Genomic DNA, 23,990 nt, shown 5'->3' on the forward strand with positions numbered 1-23,990 from the left:
GGGATTGGGCTCCATGTGCAGTGAGGAGTCTGCTCGAGGATTCTCTCTCCCTCTGCCCCTCCCCCCACTTGTGCACTGGAGCTCTCTCTAATAAATAAATATTTAAAAAAAAAAACTGAAGTGCACAAGGCAATTAGTATGCTGAAATGTACGTACAAATAAATGTGAAACTGGTTGATATCTGCAGAGCAGTAATCTAGTGCATCATCTGGACTTGTATGATGCATTTCTATTTCTGTGTACAAGAAACAGTTTCTTTATCATCAGTTTTCTGCAGCTTACAGAGCTAACCTGGAAGGGTGTCCCTGACAGAACATCTAGTCATCTTTTTTTTTTTTTCTTTTTTGGTCCTTTCACATTGAATTAAAACCAAAGAGATTGCTGAGCACCATAGAAACATGGGTACTTAAAGGTTTCCTTTAAAGCTGAAGACTTTGTAAACATCATTACTCCATTGTTTTCTGGTGTTTAAAGTTTCTGGGGGAAAAGAGTAGGCCAGATGATTCTTGTTTTCCCTTTTGTGGTGACTTAGTTTACTTTGGAGTGTCATAACACTTCCAGAAGTAAAACATTCTTAACAGTGCATACATTTTAAACCTAGTGAATCTCTGGAGTGTATCTCCTAGTGCATTTCAGCAGTTTAAACACTGAAATTAAAAAAAAAAAAATCAAAGCTGGATCGCTCCCACATAGCCAGTGAGAATGTGAAATAGTGCAGCCTCTCTGGAAAACAGTTTGGTGGTTTCTTTAAAACCTAAATATGCAACTTACCATTTAACCCAGCAATTGCACTCCCAGGCATTTATCCCAGAGAAATGAAAACTTATGTTCATATAAAAAACCTATATACAAATGTTGAAGCCAGAGTCAAAATTCTGTGTGTGGTATGATTCCATTTATGTGACATTTTGAAAAAGGCAGAATTATAAGAACAGAAAACAGATCAGTGGTTGCCAGAGACTGGGGTGGGGGGGAGCAGAAGGGAATTATGGGCGAGTTTTATAGAACTGATCATTACTGAGTGTTTCTGTCAGAATTCATAGAACATACACTAAATAGAGTGAATTTTACTGTAAGTTGTACCTCAATAAACATGACTTTAAAAGAATAAAGTCAACAGTTTTTACGTTATTGTCCCCACCATTTCGATAAAAAGCATGAACTGCATTGAACCCCATAAAATCTCACGGTTTTTTGAGCTCCTGGGACATGCTGTTATTGATTTCGGTTTCAGTGCCTTCAATTTTATTTTTAACATGCAGGAGAAACACTGTTTCAGTCCTGGCTGCACATTTTCCCCACGTTAAAAATGACTCATAGAACTTTTTATTTATCATTTTACATTGTGTAATTCCTTTTACTGCTTAGTTGGAAAAAACTACAAGCTTTTACCACATTTTATCACAAAACATTTTCCTGCTCATTGAGACAAAACACCATGTGCTCTTCTGTAAATAGTGCTGACCCAGGTTCGCATCCACCATGGCAGAATTCCACATTTAAACAAGCAAACAGCTCGGTGTTTCATCTGTTGTTGCTCCATTTCTTTTCTTTCAGATCATGTGGAAAGGACAAAGAGCACAGTAAATATATATATTTTGACAAATCCTAGGCAATGTGCTTGACAATAAAACAGCTTGGGTGGGTTGCTGCCTTCAGATAGCAAATTTATTTTTTACATATAATAACTGAGCAGGGTAGATGCATTGACTGACCATCAGCGTAATAATCTACGTTCAGTTCTGCTAACCAGGTTTTCAATTGTGCTCACCACTCATATCAAGAGCTGACTACAGGTTTCCATGAAACAAGACAGACTCCATACATCCACTCTCTACCAATACCTCACTAAAATGAGAATTTAGAAAAAAATGTTTTCAACATATAAATCCATAAGAACAAAGAGAATGAAGGAAGAGACAATAACAGTGAGAAGTTGCAAAAAAATTATGGATGCTAATAAACTCATTTAGCAGACAGAATAATGCCAAAAGGTCAGTGACTGCAAGAGGGAAAGCCAAGAAATAAGGCAATTACTTCCAGGGGCAGAATCCGTGGAGCCTCGGGAATTAGACAAGCCAGGTACCAGAATGAGAGAAGATAAGACTCTTACTCCCTGGAGAGGCACAAGAAGCTGTGTGCTTGAGTTCACAGCACGAGCATGAAGGGTGAGGTTAAGATACCCTACGGGACGATGGGGATTTTAAGTAAAAGCTGGCATCCTGAATGATGAACCCTTGCAAACGCTTTACCTGCTCTGCTCCCAGAATGCTGGCAGCTAAACTGAACCCCACCCTGCCACCCCCAGTAGGATATTAGAGAATTTTTTTGTGACTAAACTGCCTGACCCAAGAGAAAAGCCCCATAGATATTCACATTTTTTTCAGACAAAATGAGCAGACTGCTACATAGTCATTCCAAGAGAAGGGACACACATTCACAAACTCTGCCCAGTATACATGATTTCCAACAAGTTTTGTGGTGCTTTACATTTAGTTATGAATAGTTCAAAGTCACTGAGCATTTGAGTAGAGCCTCTAACCCAAAAGACAGAGATCAAAACAATCAAACAAAAATAGAACTGCATAAACAGAAAAACAAACACTAAAGGAGATCTTACTATAATATCCACAGAGAGGTAAGAAGATACTGTATCCATGGAAAGAAAGAACAAGCTGTTATAAAAATTACATTCAGAAACAAAAAAAAATTGGAAATTGCAAATATGTTATTGTGTTTAAAAAGATTAATAATTACAGCAATGCCCCCAAGAGTATACGAAATAAAGACAGAGACAGAAAATAGGGATTAAAGCTAAAAAAAGAAAAGTTCAATCTAGTAGGTCCAATATTCAAATAATAGGATTTCCAGAAGAAAAAGAAAATGGAGAGGAAGAAATGATAATTGTAACAGTATAAGAAATGTCCTCAGAATTTAAAAATATGAGTCTCCAGAGTGAAAGAGACCACAGAGTCTCCAATACAGTTGATGAAAAAAATACACATCAAGGCACATCACTGACATTTCCAAATAGCAGGGATAAAGAGAAGATTCTAAAAGTTTCTAAAAAGATTCTGGAAAATGGAAATGAGGTATATTACCAATAATGAAGCAGAAGAAAGAGAAATCAAGGAATCATCCCATTTACAATGGCACCAAAAACCATAAGATACCTAGGAATAAACCTAACCAAAAAGTTAAACGATCTGTACTCTGAAAACTATAAAACACTTAATGAAAAAAATTGAAGATACAAAGAAATGGAAAAACATTCCATGCTCTTGGTTGGAAGAACAAATATAATTAAAATGTCTATACTACCCAAAGCAATCTACACAGTCAATGCAATCCCTATCAAAATGACACCAGCATTTTTCACAGAGCTGGAACAAACAATTCTAAAATTTTTATGGACCCAGGAAAGACCCTGAATAGCCAAAGTAATGTTGAAAAAGAAGAGCAAAGCAGGAGGCATCACAATTCTGGATTTCAAACTATATTACAAAGCTAAAATCATCAAGACAGTATGGTACTGGGACAAAAACAGACATAGATCAATGGAACAGAATAGAGAACCCAGAAATGGACCCTCAACTGTATAGCCAACTAATCTTCGACAAAGCAAGAAAGAAGACCCGATGGAAAAAAGACAGCCTCTTCAACAAATGGTGTTAGGAAAACTGGACAGCCACATGCAGTAGAATGAAACTGGACCACTTTCTTACACCATACATAAAAATAAATTCAAAATGCATGAGGGACCTAAATTTAAGACAGGAATTCATCAAAAATCCTAGAAGAGAAAGTAGGCAACAGCCTCTTCGACCGTGGCGGCAGCAACTCCTTGCTAGACACATCTCCAGGGGTAAGGGAAACAAAAGCAAAAATGAACTATTGGGACCTCATCAGGATCAAAAGCTTCTTCTTCTTTTTTTTTTTTTTTTTAAGAGAAAGAGAGAGCATGCATGCAAATTGGGGGGCGGTGAGAGGGAGGAGAAGAGGGAGAGAGAGAATCCCAAGTAGGCTCCACGCCCAGCACGGAGCCCCATGTGGGGCTTGATTCTATGACACCGAGATCATGACCTGAGCTGAAATCAAGAGAACGCCCAACCAACTGAGGCACTCAGGTGCCCCAAGATAAAAAGCTTTTGCACAGTGAAGGAAACAATCAACAAAACTCAAAGGCAACTGACGGAATGGGAGAAGATATTTGCAAACGACATATCAGATAGGTATCCAAAACCTATAAAGGACTTATCAAACTCAACACTCAAAAAATAATCCAGTTAAGAAATGAGCAGAAGACATGAATAGACACTTTTCCAGAGACATCCAGATGACTAACAGACAAATGAAGAGATGATCAGCATCACTCAGCATCAGGGAAATACAAATCAAAACCACAATGAGATATCACCTCATACCTGTCAGGATGGTTAAAAATGAACAACTCAGGAAACAACAGATATTGGTGAGGATGCAGAGAAAGGGGAACCCTCTTACACTGCTGGTGGGAATGAAAAGTGGTGCAGCCACTCTGGAAAACAGTATGGAGTTTCCTCAAAAAGTTAAAAATAGAACTACCCTTCAACCCAGCAATTGCAAAATGAGGGGCGCCTGTGTGGCTCAGTCGGTTAAGCATCTACCTTCGGCTCAGGTCATGATCCCAGGATCCTGGGATCGAGCCCTGCATCGGGCTCCCTGCTTGGCAGGAAGCCTGCTCTTCCCTCTCTGGCTCCCCCTGTTTGTGTTCCTGCTCTCACTATCTCTCTCTCTCTGTCAATTAAATAAATAAAATCTTTAAAAATATAAAATAAAATAAAAGGGGCTTTTCAAACATTTACTTGCCTCATATTTGCTATTGTCCTTCCGACCAAAGTAGGTGATATGGCTGGGCCCATAGTCAAGTGGAAGGAGGTCATCCAATGTTATAGGTAAAGTGAGATATGATTCTTTGGAGGTCATTATGACAACTGTGTAAGGTACACACAAGGTATATCTTGATAGAAGCAAGGATTAGAAATCAAATGGTATTGACTTGTCAATGGCACCTCTGACAAGTCAGAAGTCAAATGAAGGAAAATGATTTCTAACCTTCAAAATTCTGAGAGACAATTTCTAACATAGAATTCTCTTCCTGGCCAAATGATCAAGCACTAGTAAGGATAAAAGAATCGGAAGAATATGTAAAGCCTCAAATATTTCACCTCCAATTTTTCTGAATAGTGTACTTCAAGAAAACAAAAAAGTGAGTGAAGAAAGAGAAAAGACAAAATAAGGGATCTGGATATAGGAAATAAGATGTTTAACTCCATAGAATGGTAAGGAGAATTCCCAGGATGACAGCTTTATCGAGTCCTGGAGACCAACTGGTCCATATTACAACAGGAGCTCAGCTCTAGGAAGATATCTCCATGAAAAAATAAACAAAAATAAAACAGGAAATAATGGATTATTCCAAATTTTTAGCAAGGGATTTCTCAGCCATGGAGTAGAAGTTGAGGAGGAATTAGTGGTAGGTACATGAAAAGCAAGCAAGCCAAAGGGATAAAAAGGAAACAACTCTAAGATTCAAGGATCTCCAATCCTACTGCATTGTAGGTTAGCTCTTAACAATGTTTACACTGTCATGATAATAAAAAACATGAATTTATCCAAAGTGTCATGTAATTATTTGGGGAGGATAGAGAAGAAAACATGCACGTGTATAAATACGTGGTAAGAGATATGAGAGATTAAATCCTCACCTTCCATAATAGGGACTGAGTAATTAATGTCTAATATTGGAAAAGAAATCAATACACATCTGCATACCCATGCTTTTAGAAATATGGAGCCAAAGAATGGAAGACACAGCTGTAGAAGCTGCTTAGGGGAGGAGGCACCAGAAACAAGTTGTGGGGAGCTGCTTCATTATGTACCAGTGAATATTTGACATTGTAAACTGTGCACTATGTTTATTTTTTTTAAAACAAACCCTCCCTTTCCCCCAGAAAAGCCAGGGCAAAATCATGTGAATGAACCAACATCATGGAGAAAAGCGCAGGAGGGCTCAGTACTGTTGGGAAGGATGGCCCTAGAGAAATGAAGATCAGAAGAATCAGAAGGATATGGAAGGCCTCAAACATTTAACCTCCAAGTCTTCTGACCCTTTCCCTTTGCAATCGCTGGCTGGCGAGGCCAAAGGAACTCACTCTTCCAAAGACATTTTGAACAACTCACTCCTTGGTCACCAAATACATTTAATTAAACATATCTTCCATGCTTTTCAACCTTGGTGAGTAAAGGTGAGTAAAATGGCCCTCTTAATGAACACGTCCTCAGGGACTGAAATGCCTTTAATAGAAATATGGCTGTCCTTTCAGAGAATAAAAAAGCTCATGAACGTCCTACATCACGTGCAGACAGTGCGACTAAATTCTCCGGACTACATGAAGATGTCCCTGCACGCACATGTGTGCCCACACGCATGTGCGAGCAGCTGGCCCAGACAGAAAGAACTTTCCCAGTTTCTGTCGGCCTTCGCACAGTCAGAGGTAAAAGAAGACAACACCCAACAAAACCAGCAAAACTAGTAAATCTGACTTCATCAACCCATCTCGTTTTTGGTTTTTCCCCAGACCCTTCAGGTCTCTTCCCCACAAAAGCAAGAACGCAATGAGTAACCAACCTTGACGTAAATATTTATTTCCTGAAAGTGGCATTTTAAACCTTTTGTGATAGATAATGCAGGGGATTTGAGTGAGGTTATGTCTTTTTATAGAGTGAGCCTCATGGGGGTGCCTGGGTGGCTCAGTCGGTTGAGCATCTGACTCTTGGTTTCGGCTCAGGCCGTGATCTCAGGGTGGTGAGATGGAGCCCAGCGCTGGGCTTCGCACTCAGCACGGAGTCTGCCTGAGATTCTCTCTCTCCCTCCCTCTGCCCCTCCCCCCCACTCCCGTGTGCGCGTGCTCGCTCTCTCTCAAATAAATACATAAATCTTTAAAAAGAAATAATAAAGTAAGCCCCACAGCTATTTCCTTCTTTCCTCCCGTGTGGTAAGACAGCACACCTACAAATTGTCTCATGTATTAGCTGCACAGACGCCATCGCCCCAGACCCGCCTGGAACTAACGCTTCCCCATCCAAGTACAGTGTGCACATGCATCATCTGCAGATTTTGCTAAAATTCGGGCTCTGCTTCCGCAGGTCTGGGAGGGGCCCGGGACTCACACCAGCACCAGGGAGATGCGATGCTTGGCCCATGGACTATATTTTGCAGCAAAATGTTAAGCTATCTGTGTAATGAGATTTTGCAGTTTGCCAAGTATCGTGCTGGTAAAAACCCAAGCTTTTCAACGTCCTAGCTAGTTCACCTATATTCACTTTTGATTGGCTAAAGAGTCTTTGTCAGCTTATTGTTCTTTGCCAGTTTTCCTTCTTTCCGTTCAGAGTGGACGCATGTCTGTTCACTGCGAAGGTGAAAGCCAGGGAGGAAGAGAAAACGAACTGCAAGCCCAATCTGAGAAAGCGAGTCCATTTTCTCATGATCTGTAGAATGGGCAGGAGATGCGAAGCATGCTCATCAGAGATAAAGAGCTTCACATCAAATACCTTATTCTTTTGGGAAGAGCATAATGCTATTAGGAGTAATCCTGGTAAGTGATATACATGCTTATGTAAATATCGAAATAAACAAGTGATTATAATAAATACAACAGAAAGTGGAAAAGCTGTCCAAATAATCCCTGACCAGAGTTACACTTCTATGGAGGTAATAATTCCTTTTTGGGAAGGGCTGCCGTAGGCCCTGTGGGGGCAGAGACGGGTCCCCTCAGCATCTCACTCAGACTGGGAAGCGGACACACCTTGTCTTTGTAACCTCCCTTCCTCCCCTTCGCCCTTCTTGGCACAAACCCCCGCTGGCTATGGGCCCTGTGGATTCTCTAGGCCAGTAGGGAACACTGAGAAAATATTCCCAGTTCTCACACACGAGCACGCACACACCTGGCCGCCGCCACCACCACCCGCCGCCCTCATCAGCACCAACAGAGTTAAAGGATGCCGTTCACTTCATTTTTTTCCTCCCACACTAGGCAGCTCACCCCAATATATCTTGCTTAACTTCTGAGACCTGCTTCTTCCTGCCTTTCTTCTATCGCACCAGAAACTTGCCAGCAGGTAATACCCGAAGCGGATAAGTACAAAAAACAGTAGTGGAAAAATTTCGAAGACATGGCTCGCATCGCGATAATGGCAACTAATATTTAATATGCACGCGGGGTGCCTGGCACTGCTCTGATTCAGCACGGATGAGTTCTTGCTGGCTGGGGACACTCGGAAGAGCCAAAGATGCTGTGACGACCTCAGCCGTAAGAAGTGTGTGTTTGATAGGGGGCACATGTGTTTTCTAATGGAGGTAAGCGGTGGATGCTTTTTAAATTTTATATATACATACACTCATTATTTTTTAGCTTTTCAAACTCTTCCTAGTTATTATGCTAGAACTGCACTACCCAACATGTAGCTGCTTAGCCACATGTGGCTTTTGAGCATTTGACAAGTGGCTGGTTGGTGTGAAATGAGCTGCGGAATGAGTGCCAGACATACGCAAGATTTTGAAGACAGCGTAAAAAGAAAATGCATCTTTAATATTTAAATTAATTGTTTAAGTATGATCTTTGGGATATCATGAGTTAAATTATTAGGAGCGTGGTAATATATTACTATTGATTTTGCCTATTTCTTTTTCCTTTTTCTTTTTTTAAAGATTTTATTTATTTGACAGAGAGAGAGAGATCATAAGTAGGCAGAGTGGCAGGCAGAGGGAGAGGGAGAAGCAGGCTCCCTGTGAGCAGAGAGCCCAATGTGGAACTTGATCCCAGGACTCCGGGATCATGACCTGAGCCGAAAGCAGACGCTTAATTGACTGAGCCACTCAGGTGCCCTCTTTTTCCTTTTTTTTAATGTGGTTACTAGAAAATTTACAATTACCTATGTGGTTTGCTTCGTATTTCTCTAGAACGACGCCATGCTAGACGTACCTATTCCATGGTCTACTGCCAACCAAATAAGATTGAGAGCCTCCACTTGGTTAGGGGTTCATGGCCGTAGAAAAGGGCTTACCTCTCCCAGGTGTGTTTGTATCTTCAGACCTGCATCTTCATCTAAACTGGTGTTTCTCAGGCCTGACTTCACGATACAGTCACCTTGGAAGTTTTAGTAAGAACGGCTGCCTGGGCCCCACCTGCAGAGATTCTGATGGTCTGGAAGCCAAGGCATCAGGAATATTAAAGGCCCTCAGGTGATTTGAAGAAGCAGCCGAGGCTGAGAACCTGATCCCAATGGGACCCATGAACCCCGAGTCCTGGTGCCAGATGGGGGGGCAGACAACGTTTGCAGTGGGGGTCTGGGTCACACTCTGAGGCTCTGGCAGGAATTGGGGAAAAGAGGTGCCCAGCCAGAGCCCCCTGTTGGCAAAGAACCTTGTAATGGCCCTCACTGAAGTTTATTGGAGGAGGGCAACGTGCCCTCTGGAGCCAGGGGGTAGAAATGGGAGGAAAGGAGAGGAATAGAGCTAAATGAGGGGAACCGCCTTCACTTGTGGGAGGTGACACTTCCCCGGGGAGCCCGAGGGCTGGTTACAGAGGGGCAGGGCCTCCTCATCTCCACCACACATCCCAGAGGAAAACCACAATCAGAGGTCAGCCACAGCCTGGACCACCCTGGTCCGTGGGCTCTGGGCCCCCTTCCCCTCCAGACTGGGAGCGAGAGACGGGAGGGCCGTGTTTGGTCAAGGGAAATAATGATTCATTTCTGTAATGCAATTATAAATGTCTGTTGTGTGGCGTGTCTCAGAATTCAGGCATCTTCCATGGTAGGAGAGTATCTTACAATCGAGACAAGAAGCTGCCCCCATTCCCCCAACTGCCTGGGTTCAATCAAAAATGGAGATTTTCCCACTGGGTTGGGGGTTTGAGGGCAGACAGTGGGTACCACTCTATTAAACCTCCACCAGATCATTCTGAATACTTTTAAACCTTCCCATGCCCATTCTCCTGGCAAAGTCGGTGTTCACGTGGGAAAAATTTGTGCCATCTACCACCCATCCTTTGATATTGGAGAAAAACAGATCTTTTTCAAATAAAAACCTGTTCTCTGACACAAATACCAGATAGTCTCCTCCTCCCTCCACTTCTTCCTTTTGTTCTTACCGTCCGCTCAGGAATCTGCAACGTCGTATGCATTTTTCACATTTCCAACTTGGTTTGGGTGAACTAAATAACCAGGAACACCTTTGGTTTCAAATTCATCATCATGAACATGGTCTGAGAAATGATGATTTTTAGGATTTTCCTATCAGATACGGCCAGGTGATTAAAAAAACCTGTGTCCCATGTACTGAGCCATTTCTCTCTGACTTTCGGGGAGTAACCAGGTAGTGCTGTCAATAACCAGAAAGCTCCCCTTTCTAGTCTCTTCGAAATGAACGTAGGAGCGGCCCAATGGAAGCAAAGTCACATTTATGAATGAATGCATTCACAGTTGTGTTTTCTGCCTTTTGTTTTCTTATAGATCTAAAGTTGTAACTTCCACATAATACTGAACTACTTTATTAAGTTTCTATTTCTATCCTGTGTCCCTGGGGGCGGGGGGGAATCTTTGGCAGTATCCACAACATTAAAAAAAAAAATCTTTCCTTCTGGCTAGCATTCAACTTTTATAACAATTTCAGATTTGGAAATACATTCTCCTCTCCCTCCACCCATCATGTGTATTTTTACTCTCCTCTTATTCCTTCCAAACTGCACCAAAATCTGTTTCCTGGCAATTTGAGAAGTGAGAAATGTCTGCGTGGGGGGAAAAAAGTCAAGACACATGTTATGTTGTAATTTTAGCAGGGAAGCATTGCCCAATGACAAAACCAGGGGCTGTCTTGTGATGTTTTCTTCTGCTCACACGAATCTGTCCTATTTTGATCTCTCGGCTCATCTCACTGAAGGCTGCCTCCCATTCAGATGTTGAGGTTTGCTTTAAATCGCTGTGCACTGATTTCTAAGGACCAGAACAATGACCTGAATTTGGAGGGTGGGGAGGACAGCTATGTGGGTTGAACTGTCCCCATTTTTAATTCATTGTAAATATAAAAAGCAGGCAGTTCATTCAGCTGTTGTTCTGATCTTTAAGAATCCATTCTACTGATGGGTTAGAAAAGTTCGTTCAGTCAAGAAGGACCTATCAAGCACTTGTTAGCTGCCAGGATAACTCCAAGCACAGGAAAATGGTGGCAAAAAAGAGCACCTGCCCTGTTGAATTTTGAAAGAGCACTTAACTCTCGGACAGGGCACTTCAGAGGTCACGTAAGAATGGTGGGGGGTTGTCTGCGGGGCCCTCCTGATTAACAGTGATTCTTCTCTAGGTCCAATGAAGCCACCTACTGTCCTAGATAACACTGGAAATCCTTTCAGACTGGAACACTATCTTTTCCTTCTGCTCCTGGATTTTTGCCTCATTATCAGTATATGGGCTCCTGCAAAAATGCAAACTTTTCCATTTCCTCTCTGCGGATGGTCTCACCACAAACCCTGGTGTGCATTTCAGATTTGTATAACACCAGGTGGCGCATAATTATCTTCTGCTTCTTGAAAAAAGAAAAAGACAACTCAATATTTCAAAAATCTTCACACATGATTATCATACAGTATTACAATGTATTATGTGCAAAATTCCATTTTAAAAAATCATTTACAAAAGGAAGTACAACACAGTATGTGCTGAGGGTTCTAGATGTACAGCAAAAGCTAAAAAAGGTACAAGGTACAAAGCCAACCAAATTAGATGACGATGCATCTTTACACAGTACAATAACATGTTCTTGTGACTACCTTTGTCACATTGATACAGGACCCTCATACTTGGTGCACCCCCAAACAGGTCTCATAAAACATAAAGTTAACTTCACCATACATTCTTATAACACAGATGGGCTTTTTGGGGGCATCGCAACCTCTTTTCCAAACAGCATCTTATTTCACTCAATGGAAGTCACATTATACACATGTGGTTTCTGCCCCCAAATAATTTGATGCTGTTAGTTTTGATTTATGTGGAAAAGGTGGGGGGAGTGTTATCCTTATTTTTTTTCCCCCTCCTCTGGGGGTTTTCAAAATTGTTTCCAAAAGCAAATAACGTTGGACAGATTTTGCCAAATCTCACTGCATATTTACAGTATTTCAGCATAAGTGGATCCTTCCATTTCCTTTTACCACTTCCTTCCAGGAGTCTGAACCCGCAGACTTCACCCATTAGTCCTTTGTTAGAGTCTGTTTTTCTCTCTCCACCTCTCTCTACATTCATTTCTCTCCTGATCCTCAGCATCACTTGGTTAACACACAAAAGAGCACAATACCACTGAGCGTGAACAAGGTAACAGTACATCAGATTTCCAAAGGCATTCTGTGGCCAGTGTCAGTAATATATTGCTTTAAGAAATCCAGCAGTCTTTCTCCACAAAGTTGCCAAAAATCCAGTTACAGAAGAGAGACATTTTAAAAATGTGATACTCTCAAATCCAGCAAGAGATTTCTTTTCGAATATTAAATGTTAAAATCACATGCATAATTATAGAATATTTTAAAGTTACAAAAATATTTTAAAAACCAATCCTGACAGTTTACCTGCAACTGCTATAAAAATTTCTATGAAATATATAAAAACACAAAGGCTCTTTGTAAAAAAAAAAAAAAAAGAAGACAAAGAAAAGAAAGAAAAAGGAAGGATGGAAGGAAGGAAGGGAGGAAGGAAAGATAGAGCCATCCACAGAACTGAGATATACCTGATGCACTGCATCGGACAGGCTTCGCAAACACCTGCTGTTGAATTGAAGAGAAGAGCTTGCACCCTAAATGTTTATTCAGGACATATACGTACATGTGAGCCCACCTAGAACCTGGCTGGGGGGGTCGGTAGCAAACAATCTCGGGACACCTAAACTATCGAATGCAGTTCTTCCATCTCTGAAGGAGAATCCTACCGTTTCATGAACCTCAGCTACCTTGCCTGGGCAATGTGGCTAAGGACGCCCTTGGCCCAGTCAGCCTGTGGATGGCTTAGTCACTGAACCGACGGGTCCCCAAGGAGGTGACTGACTGCTTTTCAAGCACAAGCACGTGGAAGCCAGAAGGCAAGTTTCCTAACCCCCCTTTGGATGTGCCATGGGGGAGTCTCGTCTCTTCTATGAGGTGGTGAGATCTTCCCCATTCTGGAAAATGACGCCATAAGGATCGTTCTTGACGCGCTTGTAGACAAAGTGGAAGATGTGGGGTTGTGGCCGGCTGTGAAGCTCAGCCTTGATTTTCTGAGGGTAAGTGTCCTCAGCCAGCTGCTGCCACGTTTCGTCAACAAAGAGAAAGAGGCTGTACTCCTCAGGGTCCCCCACCTTGAACTTCTCAGCACAGAGCTGGCACACGTCCTCGGTGGTCACGTAAGGTCTCACGAGGAGGGTCTTCCCCGTGCAGCCACTGTTGACCTCCTGGAACGCAACTCGGAGGTAATTCTGCAGGTAGAGAGATGTGGGAGACCAATCAGAAGAGAAAACGAGTCACAGCAATAAGCCAGCACGACGGTGCAAGGGCAAGGTTAACTCGTGAGCCGCGCCCGGCTCTGGCTCTGCAGAAGGGCCCCGCAGGACGGCCCCGGCAGGACGCAAGGCCTCGGGTGGGACGGAGGAGGCTGATCGGAATTTGGACAATGGAGGCAAGAACTATACGGACTGAGTGGCTGTATTCTGATGTGCGGCAAATAAATACAAGGAGCAGGAAGTCCAGCAGGCCTGTTCTGATCTTTTAGTGTCCCCCAGAAAACCAGGCTAAGAAAGCTCCGGTTAAGGGTGGGACCCGGATCTGATGCTGGGTTTATCCCCAGCCTGAAAAGTAAACCAGCCAGCAAAAGAGCCCGCACCGGAAGTCACGTTTAAAACACGAGGACACAAGAGCACGTACTGGGCTCACTTTGGACTACTTCTAATGATGCCTAAATAAAGGCAAGAATGTTCCCCGGGACCACAAGAGACTGCTGATGTTTGACCATTTTTCACCTCCCCGAGTGGCAATTCCAGGTGGTTCAACCTCATCTGAGCTCCAGGGGGACGGCAATGTGGCAAAAGTCGGCCACAAGGCTCTGGGGATGGAGCTGACTGAGGGCAGGGGTTGTTGCAGGGAAATGGAAGGGAATTCTTGCAGGCGGGGCTCTGCGAACAGCGCCAGCACCTGCCATCCAGACGGACCATCAACCTGTGACCTCACACGCGCCAAGCCCGGGTTTGCTATCAAGAACCCTACGCTCATCCCAGGCTCTCCAGGATCCTTCTCATTTTCCACTTCACCAGGAATGAGGTGACCAGATAACATTGAGAATGCCCAGACAGAAAACAAATACGTTCCCCTTTCCTAAATCTGGCGCCCCAGAGTGAAGGGAAATGATGCTCTCGGCCCAGAGTCCCACGTGGTTACCTTGAGGGTTTACTGGGTGGGTGGAAGGAAAGGCCCTTGGGAAGGACACCGAGCTCTGCACGTGTAAGAGGGCTCTGACAATCTTGAATTTGAACACCCTGGAGTATACGCATGTTCTATTTTACCAGCCCCCTCCTCTCCCATCCCAATGCCCCCAACACGTGGCTCACGCTCTCGGTCTGCATTAACCCACTGACACCTGAAGAGAACTTGGTAAGGAAGTCTACACCATCCCCAGTTGACCAGAGAAGAAACTGAGGCACAGAAGAGACAAGTAACTTGCTTCAGGACACACAGCTCATGAGTGGGAAAGCCAGTGTTCTAGAGTCTTCACCACCGTGGTGTGCCGTCTTTCCAATGTGAGGAGACCATCATGCGTGTCCGTGACCCTGATTTAGGAGTTCCAAGCAGAGCTCTGCTTCTGCGTTTTCGCTTTTACAACTGAGCTGAGCACTGACAGACAATTCCTCTCTTGGGTTATATTCTAGGAAGGTGTGTATATCCCGGATGAGAAAGGCCAGTGGGGAGGAGCTCTGTGGAATCTGGGGGTCCTGGGTTAGAAGCTCCAGATGCAGGCGGGGAGATGGAAACATGAGCTTTTCTCATTTCTTCTGTTCTTCTCCTCAGAGGCTGTAGGACCTCAGGAATTTTCCTGACACCCAGCCATTATCACAGTATCCCATGAGCCTGCATATGCTAAACCATTTAACACATGCATAGTTCAACAACCCTTTCAAGGGAGTGGGGGTGGGAGTGCAGTAGGCATTCTTTTTAGGTTTATGCTCTTGGGAACGTATTTCTGAGAACAGTGCTATCTTGGAGAAAGACTTGCTGATCTTGCCTTTCCACGATGGGCTGACTTTGAACCTCTGAGTATTTTCAGAGCATCAAGAAGACAAAAAGGCAAGGAAGGCGATTCTGGACATAGAGACTAATCTGTCCTGCTTGGAAATTCCCCACGTGACACACAGAAACAGAACCTAGTCAGGTTTTATAATCTGGTTCAAAACTTTGAAAACACTATTCAAAGACATTTGCGGACTTATTCATAATGTCACTGACTATGAGCAAATCAAGAGTTGTGTTGGGCAAGAAGTCTACCGCCTTAATCTGCCTTTTGTCCCTGAGAACCCAGCTCTTTAGGAACCCCACACTTCCAGCTCATGGCCATGGAAAACTCTGGATGGGGATCCAAGCAGGATTTGTTTCAGATGCTTACTCTGAAACTCTGGCCCCGCCTGGCTGCCGGAGCTGATGCTGCCCGTGAGATTCTGGAGTCTTCCGTCTTGAGGGGGGCGGGAGAGAAAAAGAAAGAATAGGGAAGACATCACCTCTCCCTCCTTTCAGGGAGACCAGGTCAACTGCAGTGCCTAATAGTGCTACTTGCACTCGGCCGAGCTGATAAAATAAAATACCCACTGCCTGTGCCAAGGGCTTCCTTCTTTTTGATTTTCTGTCTGCTCAGGTGCTCCCCATCCATGCAGAACATTCTGGGAGAAATCTCGACTTAATCTGACTTTGTTTTCTTAAGGGCAGCAAAACTTGGGCCAAACCCATATGTATTATTATTATTATTATTATTATTTTAATTCAAAGAAAACAGAGAAGTGAAACAACAAGGTCAGAGAGTGGTTGAAAATATCCCTTTGGGGCGCCTGGGTGGCTCAGTTGGTTAAGCGACTGCCTTCGGCTCAGGTCATGATCCTGGAGTCCCGGGATCGAGTCCCGCATCGGGCTCCCTGCTCAGCAGGGAGTCTGCTTCTCCCTCTGACCCTCCTCCCTCTCATGCTCTCTGTCTCTCATTGTCTCTCTCGCAAATAAATAAAAAATCTTAAAAAAAGAAAGAAAGAAAGAAAGAAAATATCCCTTTTCCGCCGGATGATCTGACAAAGGGGGGACCTCAGGCGCCCCGAGCCGTGTGAGCTGTGGGAGCCGGCGCTGCCTCCCTGGAGGGCAGGGTGACATTCGGGACCCGAGCTGCCACTGCCAGCCACGAACCTGAAAGTCGTCCACCGAAGGGATGGTCCGGTTGGTGGTTCTCCGTTTGTGCCACTGCCTGAGGGTGTCCCTGGTCTCTGAGCTGAGCAGCCGCGCGGCTTGTTCTTCTTGGAAATTCTTTATCAGAGAAAGCGCCCCATAGGCGCTTGTCAAGTAATAACCTCCTGGGAAGGGCAGAGAGAATGAGTTATCCCGGGGTTTATACTCTGGTGGTAACAGGTGGGGACAACAGAATCAGAGGCCATGCTTCCTATTGTCTCCATATGCATTTCCTTGTGGGACCAGAAGCTCGCGTCCAAGAGCGCGCGCCCTTCCCACCTTCCTCTGCCCGTCCGTCCATCCATCCGTCCATCCATCCGTCCGTCCATCCTATGGATGTACTGGAGGACCCCCGGCCTGTGCCGGCGCTAGGGGGCGCCGTCGGGCCAGGCTGACAGCGCCCGTTTTCACTGCCGGAATTTCCATTCTGATGGGTGAGACATACAAAATCTCTAGATTATTTCAGTCACTTGTGAAAGTGCTTTATCGGGAAGGGTCTGGGCACTGAGGCCTGACGGAGGCGGGGAGACACACGACGGTAGTGGAGTCGAGCACTCCGGGCCTAGAATCATTTACTTCTTGTGCAGGAGTCCCCACATCTCTTGGCAATACTTGCTTTGGGCTTTTCTTTTAGGAATTAGTATTTCCTAAATTTTAAGTAAACTAAACACTTTAAGAGAACTGCACAGTGTACAAGTGTGTTCGCAATAACATGGGTTCTTCAAACTTCTTCCTTCCTGATTCCCTTTTTTACCCTTACTTGGGGGCTAATGTAACACATTTAGGAAAAACTAATTCACAAGTGAAGGCAAGTGAGCGCACTTAACGAATGATTTCTTGTATTTAGTGAGTGTTAAAAGCCTCGCAACACCTTGAGATGCATGTAAGTGGGTTCATAGCTTGGTCCTCAACTGTAAATTGATGCCTTTGGTGAACTTGTAAGCTCCACGCTAGTGGACCACTAGGGGGCGCCCTGAATGTTTATTAAAAATTCCCTAATTGGGCTCCCCATATTTTAACTTGAGAGACACTTTTGTCAAAATATCTATTGAATTTCTATTGTGAGCCCAAGCCAGGTATAGAGCAGGAGGCAGGTTTGTAAGAAACAGAATCTGAGTCCCTGCTTTACAGAAGTTTATGAATTTATTAAAGAAAACAGGTATAGCAGGTTTATTCATGCAGGATTCCAAGTTAGTTGTGATTAAATGAGTTTTGTTCATGGTCAAAGCGTTTAGCTGCTAATGCAAGACTCTGAAGAACTCTCTCTCTTGTCACCAAGTGATGACAGTGTTTGAGGTGGCAACTGGTCTACCATCCGAGAAATGAGCACAGCCCCCGCAAACTGCATCGGACGTGTAACTTAGAAAGGAACACACCTTTGTGGTTTTCAGGTCACTGACGGAGATATGGGGGGTTATATCTTAGTGTAGCATCACCTAGCCCACTCTGGGCAATACAGGTCCCATGCACACAACAGGATACTTGTTTCGAGTTCCCTGAACAGCTTAAAGGCCCCACCACCTGAGTGCAAGTTCCCTATGGAACCTCCCACACCTTAGTACAGAGTTCTGAGTAGCTGATTTTTACTAATATTTGCCCCGTTAACAAATCAGCACACGGCTGAGTGTGAAACTCGGTGGTACAGAATTTAAATGCTACACAGAGGATTTCAAGAGCAATCAGCAGGGACGTAAACGTTCACATAAGGCTGTGTAGAGGTGTCAGTTTTGGAGGTAGGGCTTGGAGGGACCATTACAGTCAAGTTTGGGAGGGAGGGTGTTCCCTTTGGATGTCAAATTTTAGACTCCAGAGCTCTGATCTGTCCAGGGCACTAAGGAGAAAACTCAAAATTCTGGAAGCCCAATGTTGACCACACTTTGAAACATGTGGATGCAATTAGAGGAAGGGTTACATTTCAGCAAAACTATAACCCTGCCACAAGAGCTGTGCACTTAAGAGGGATTCTGTGACGCCTTTTCCGTAAATGAAACTACCTGCTTAAACAGCAGAAAAGAGACGTGGGCTGCTGCCCCCAAAACCAAAGAAGACTTTGGGCAGGCCGCAGAGGGCTGGGTTGGTAACGCATGTCTTCCCCCTGTCTGCAGAGCTTCAGGTCCCTGACGGGCAGGCCGGGTCTGTAACTGCAGCCAACCCGACTGGGCTGGCCTGTTTTCCCAAGGAAAGAAGCCAAGAAGCCCAAGACGGTAAGTGGAGGCGGGCTCTAGTTTAAGTGCAAGCTCACTGGTGGCCCCAAACGTTCACTCTCTGGGTCCTTGTCTTTCTCTCTTATGTGATTCCTGCAGGTGAGGACAGCCATCTGCCCATCTGTCATCAACAGGTGCCCAGGGCAGTGCCTCGCTCTGGGGAAATGCTGGGACGGGTGGCAGGAAGGGGCTGTCTCAGTCCTCGGGCCACAAGATGTAAGCATATGTTTGTCCTAAGTATACATTGTCAGCTACAGAATGGTAATTTTCTGAGTGAAACCGACATGCCCTTCCCCCAAAGTCCCAAGAGTTTGACATACTCATTCCTAGAATTAAGCATGATTAGAGCTCCAAACAACTAAAACTAAAACAACACCCAGACGCATATGAAATTGTAATAATAATGCAGTAGAAGAGAAAGCAGGGCATGGAGACTAAGGTATGCTTCTACTGGTCCTTGGACAAAACCACACGTTTTCCCCTCTCCTGTTAAATCCCAGAACAGGCGAGGAAAGCTCCAGGCAGGATCTTGGGGGTTCATCATGGAATGTCTGGTTCCAGGGTGATGAATATTAGTGAGGGGAGGGGTAAATGGGGGAGAGGCTAAAGGGATCAAAGAAGTTCATTTATATCTCTCTGGGGTGGGGGACTAGGATGAAAAGATATTCATCACTAATCCTGAGTCAGCACTATCCCTCAAGGAGTGGGAAGGGTATACCTTGTACCTTGGGGGCTCCAGGGAGGACAGACCCTCTGGAAAAAAAGGCCAAGCACTGAGGACTTAGGGGGTTAAGAGATACATTCTGGGGGTGACAGTGCACTTCAGTTTCCCTCCAGGGAAGGAAAATCCCGGTATGACACATACTCTGCAGAATCCAATCAGCACATGGACCTTTTTACTTAAGGCCAGACTAAAACCCAGCAGAGAAAAGAATAAACAAAAAACAAAAACAGTTCTATGCAACAATTCACCACTCAGGGGCCATCTGGGCTCATGAAAATGGATTAATGGAATTCACAATGCAAAGACTCTGATTCGTTCTCCTTTAAAAAGACAAGCTCACATAAGAGCCCCAGTTATTTCTGCTTTTCAAGGCTGTGCACCACAATGACAAACATCCCAATTATTTCCAGGATAAAATACCTAACCAATGAGCAAGGAGAAGGAACTTCTGCTAAGACATGTTGGGGTCAGGCAGGTACAAGAAGGAGACTGAACTGACAAGGTAAGTTGAAAGCAACTTTACTCCACTGCATTTGTATTTTAGCAGTGAGCAGATACAATTATTTAAATAGAAAAGAAAATCAATGCTGTTTTCATCTTGAGAACAAAATTTTTTAAACAGATGAAAACGAAAGGCCAGCCTTCATCCATCTCACTGATAGAACAACAGGATATTCTTCTGGTAGTGAACATATTCTCTCATAAAGGTTTATACCTTCCTTCTTCCTTAAGGAAACCATTTCTTTTTAAAAATGGCATTTTTTTTTCTATTGAGTATTTTTTTTATCGCAATTAACCAATCTCGGTGAAGTATATTTATGGCCCAGTTCTGTTTTTTAGTTTTTTGACTTTCCTATATTTTCTACAATGAATATGAATTACTTTTATAATTAGAAAAGAGTCAGCACATTCTTTTAAATAATAAAAAAAAATTAAAACCATAGTTAACCATTACAATGTCAAAAAAGCACCCCCATGACTGCTGAATGGGCATGGGGTTTTATCTTGGGGTGATGAAAATCTATTATTTTATTTGGGGCAAAAGAGAGGTGGTGGGCTGCACAAAACTGTGAAGGTACCAAATGTCATTGAATAGTTCACTTTAAAATAGCTAATCTGCTGCTATGTGAATTTCACTTCAAGAAAAAAAAATGAAAACAAAATTTAAAAAAAGGCACCCCAGTTCCTTCCATGGCTTCAAGCGATTGTTACCTTCTCCGTGTAACAGCGACGGGTCTAAGAGCTCCATCATATACTCAATTTCAGTGTCAAGTTCCAACATGTCACACTGAGCTATGACGTAGGTCAGGACTGGTAAAAAGTCATCAGCTCCGTACATCCTCCCTGGGATCAGAAGAAAGGGGAAGATGGGAATATTTTTACCAACACTTCTTTCTTTCATAGCCTACGCATACTGCTTTTATTAGATAGCTAGGAGTCATCCGGGGAAATGTGCTATTCATAAACAGAGGTGGTTGTTTCTGGAATCCTATGCAGCCTGTGACCCTCCTGGCTGCTCATGTCAGAGACCAGCCCTAACATACAATTTCAGAATGAAATGTCTGCGAGTCAATGGACACATGAAAGATTTTCTCCATGCTTTCATGACATGCATCAAGTTATGCAACAGAACAGAGTACTTGCAAATAGTTTAACTTTCAGCAAGTAGTATTATAAAACATTTACTAAATATCTACTTACTATGTTAATCCTTTGTGAATTCTACTGTGTTGCTCACTGCTTTCTGTGGAAATTAATCATCAACATAATGACAGGACCAAACTCTGACCAGGAAAAAACTTTGCGCTCTGTTCAATATGAGCACACAGTTAATTTATTTAAATGTGCAAATTCAGTATATGTCAAATAGATACATACAATTAATACATTGCAAAAAAATATTTTAGTCCTTATTGCTACTTTTCATTATATAAGTGAGTCTCAACTTGGGGTGACTTCCCCACCAGGGGAAGCTGGCATTGTCTGGAGACATTTTTCTTTGTCATGATTAGAGGGTAGGGTGCAAATGACATCCAGAATGCCTATAAACTCCAAACAGGAAGCAGCCCCCACAATAAAGAATTATCCATTTTAAATGTCATTAGTGCTAAGGCTGAGAAACTGTGCATCAGAAGAGCACAATCCTGTGCAGACACCATTTTAGAACTTATACAAATGGTTATCTGAACTACAGAAAATACCCTTCTTGTACGTGAAATATGTTTGCGAATTTCAGAGGTGATGTTCATACGCTATCACGACCGGCTCAAGAGCTCACATTTTAATGTCTTTGCCCAACAATGTACAAAGTGGACACACATTCCCATCTACCCAAGTGGTGGTTAATACAGCCTGTGTTTTTTCTCTGTTGCTTTTCCATGAAGCAATTTTACTTAGAGGAAAAGTCAATCACAGGCTCACTGAAACCCCAGTACTATGCAGGGTCCAATCACTAGCCATGAATCATGGTGACTCCTGGGTCTATAAGAAGCAGAACTGAGGAAATCTGAGGACTTACTTTTGAACCATGTAATTCTTTTGTGAATTCAATGACATTGCTTCAGCAAATAAGGGAGAACCAATGAAATGGTTGTACTGGAGTCATTATCATTATTGACTGCTCTGTGTTTGACCCATGCTGGACGTAGATCATCGACACAAAACCTCACTGGCCAAAATGTAGTAATGATAATTGCTAATATTTCCACCGTGCTTGGGGCTATGCCTGCATTGCCTCATCTAATCCCCGCTTTATGAAGGACAGGGTCAGATTCAATGACAGGTATGGAAACTTCAGTTTAGAAGTAGATGAAGGGAGCCAAAGCCCCATAGTTAATGAACTCATTCACAGAGTTAGGATTTGACTTCAGTCTCCAGAGACTGAAGCCGCATCCACTGCCCTGAACTAAATCTTTAACAAATTGGCATCATACAAGAATCTTGTTGCCTCAACAGCTACCTTTCTTGGTAATACCCATCTGTTGCAAGTGACCAATTTGCCAGACACCAGCGTGACACTTGTATTTTTTGTGAGCTGCTTGGTGAAATCAAGAGATCAAAACAAAGAGGAACTGGGAATCGGAGAGCTTGACATGTCCCCGGCCACGTCCCTGGCCCTGGTGGGAAGTGCCGGAAGCCTGGGCAACTCACCTGAGTTGTTCTCCATGACAGTGTAAATAAGCTTGCAGACCCTCAGCAGCAGCATGACTTTCTTCTCCGGTGAATACATCTTCTGCATGGTCATGAATTTGACTTTGATTTTCTCCACGTCCACAATATCAGGAGTTGGGGCAAAGACCCCCAGCTCCTGGGGGTTCCTCTGCCGCACAAGCTGCAGGTTCTCCTTGAGTTGCTTCCATGAGCCGTCGGCCATGTGGAAGTCCCTCAGCATGGCCTCCACATGCCCCTTGAGAGGTTTTAAGATGCACTTGTGCATGGCTTTTTCCAGCACCACATCTGCCAAAGAAAGTACAGCTACTGTGACCATTGTCTGAAGGAAGAAGAAATGCAAGGTCTGCTTTCTCAGAATGGACATCTGCAACTCTGCATTGGCTACTGGGCAGACAGGTTATCACTTCACACCTGCCCAACCAACAAAACTGAGCAGTGCCACCGCTCCTCACACTCCAGCACATTTTCTGGAAAGCCGGGAAAAGTGAATCTTCCCTAATAAATTCTTACAGGGGCGCCTGGGTGGCTCAGTTGGTTAAGCGACTGCCTTCGGCTCAGGTCATGATCCTGGAGTCCCAGGATCGAGTCCCGCATAGGGCTCTCTGCTCGGCAGGGAGTCTGCTTCTCCCTCTGACCCTCCCCCCTCTCATGCTCTCTCTCTCTATCTCATTCTCTCAAATAAATAAATAAAAAATCTTTAAAAAAAAAATTCTTACAGGTTTTTTTTGGTGTTGTGTTTTGTTTTGTTTTGTTTTTGCACAGTCAATACAATGAAATAGATTTTGTTTTAACTACTTTTATGCCCCCTCCCTCATGAGCACAGGTGAATATTCTAGAAGACATTCTTTTGACCCAGTCCCTGCACTGATCATCTGTTTGACAGGTAAATAAATATTTTTTTTTTTAAAGGAGAGAAGAGAGAAGATTTAAGATTTCTTCAAATATTTTGAGAGAAAATAAGTTCACCTAAATACACATATTACCTTAGATTGAATTCTGGACTCCAAATTTTTTATTTCATTTGCTATAAAGAGCATTAGTGGGACACTGGATGAAATCTGAATAAAGTCTGCAGGTTAGGTACTAGTGGGAACACTCAATCTGTGGTAATTTTCCTATAGTTTTGTAACAAGATATCTGTTTTTAGGAAATACCCACTGAGCATTTAGGGGTAAAGGGACACAATGTCTGCAACTAACTCTGAAATGGTTCAGAAAAAAGAAGGGTGTATGTGTGTGCATGTAAATGTGCATGTGTGTGCATGCATGTGCAAAGAGAAGGGAGGAGAATGAAACATGACAAAGAGCTAATGTTTAGGGAATAAGGATAAAGGGTAGACATGATTGCAACTTTTCTGTATGTTTG

At 43.5% G+C, this 23,990-nt stretch overlaps 1 protein-coding gene across 15 annotated transcripts in view; it reads right to left on the reverse strand.

Annotated features, from left to right (window-relative positions):
• Positions 1 to 11,670: 11,670 nt before the first annotated feature.
• Positions 11,671 to 23,990, reverse strand: part of RIN2 (Ras and Rab interactor 2) — a 237,165-nt gene continuing 224,845 nt past the window's right edge. For all 15 annotated transcript variants that reach the window (XM_035005760.1, XM_035005759.1, XM_035005761.1 and 12 more), the window contains 4 exons: positions 22,605 to 22,910; positions 20,667 to 20,798; positions 16,488 to 16,651; positions 11,671 to 13,534 (listed from right to left, as the gene is read on the reverse strand). In XM_035005760.1, coding sequence (XP_034861651.1) covers positions 13,214 to 13,534; positions 16,488 to 16,651; positions 20,667 to 20,798; positions 22,605 to 22,910 — 923 coding nt within the window. In that variant the 3' untranslated portion in view covers positions 11,671 to 13,213. The remainder of the gene's footprint in view (positions 13,535 to 16,487; positions 16,652 to 20,666; positions 20,799 to 22,604; positions 22,911 to 23,990) is intronic.

The sequence above is a fragment of the Mirounga leonina genome, unplaced genomic scaffold (assembly GCF_011800145.1).
Source record: "Mirounga leonina isolate KUSES-001 unplaced genomic scaffold, KU_Mleo_1.0 Mir_150, whole genome shotgun sequence".
Lineage (NCBI taxonomy): Eukaryota > Metazoa > Chordata > Mammalia > Carnivora > Phocidae > Mirounga > Mirounga leonina.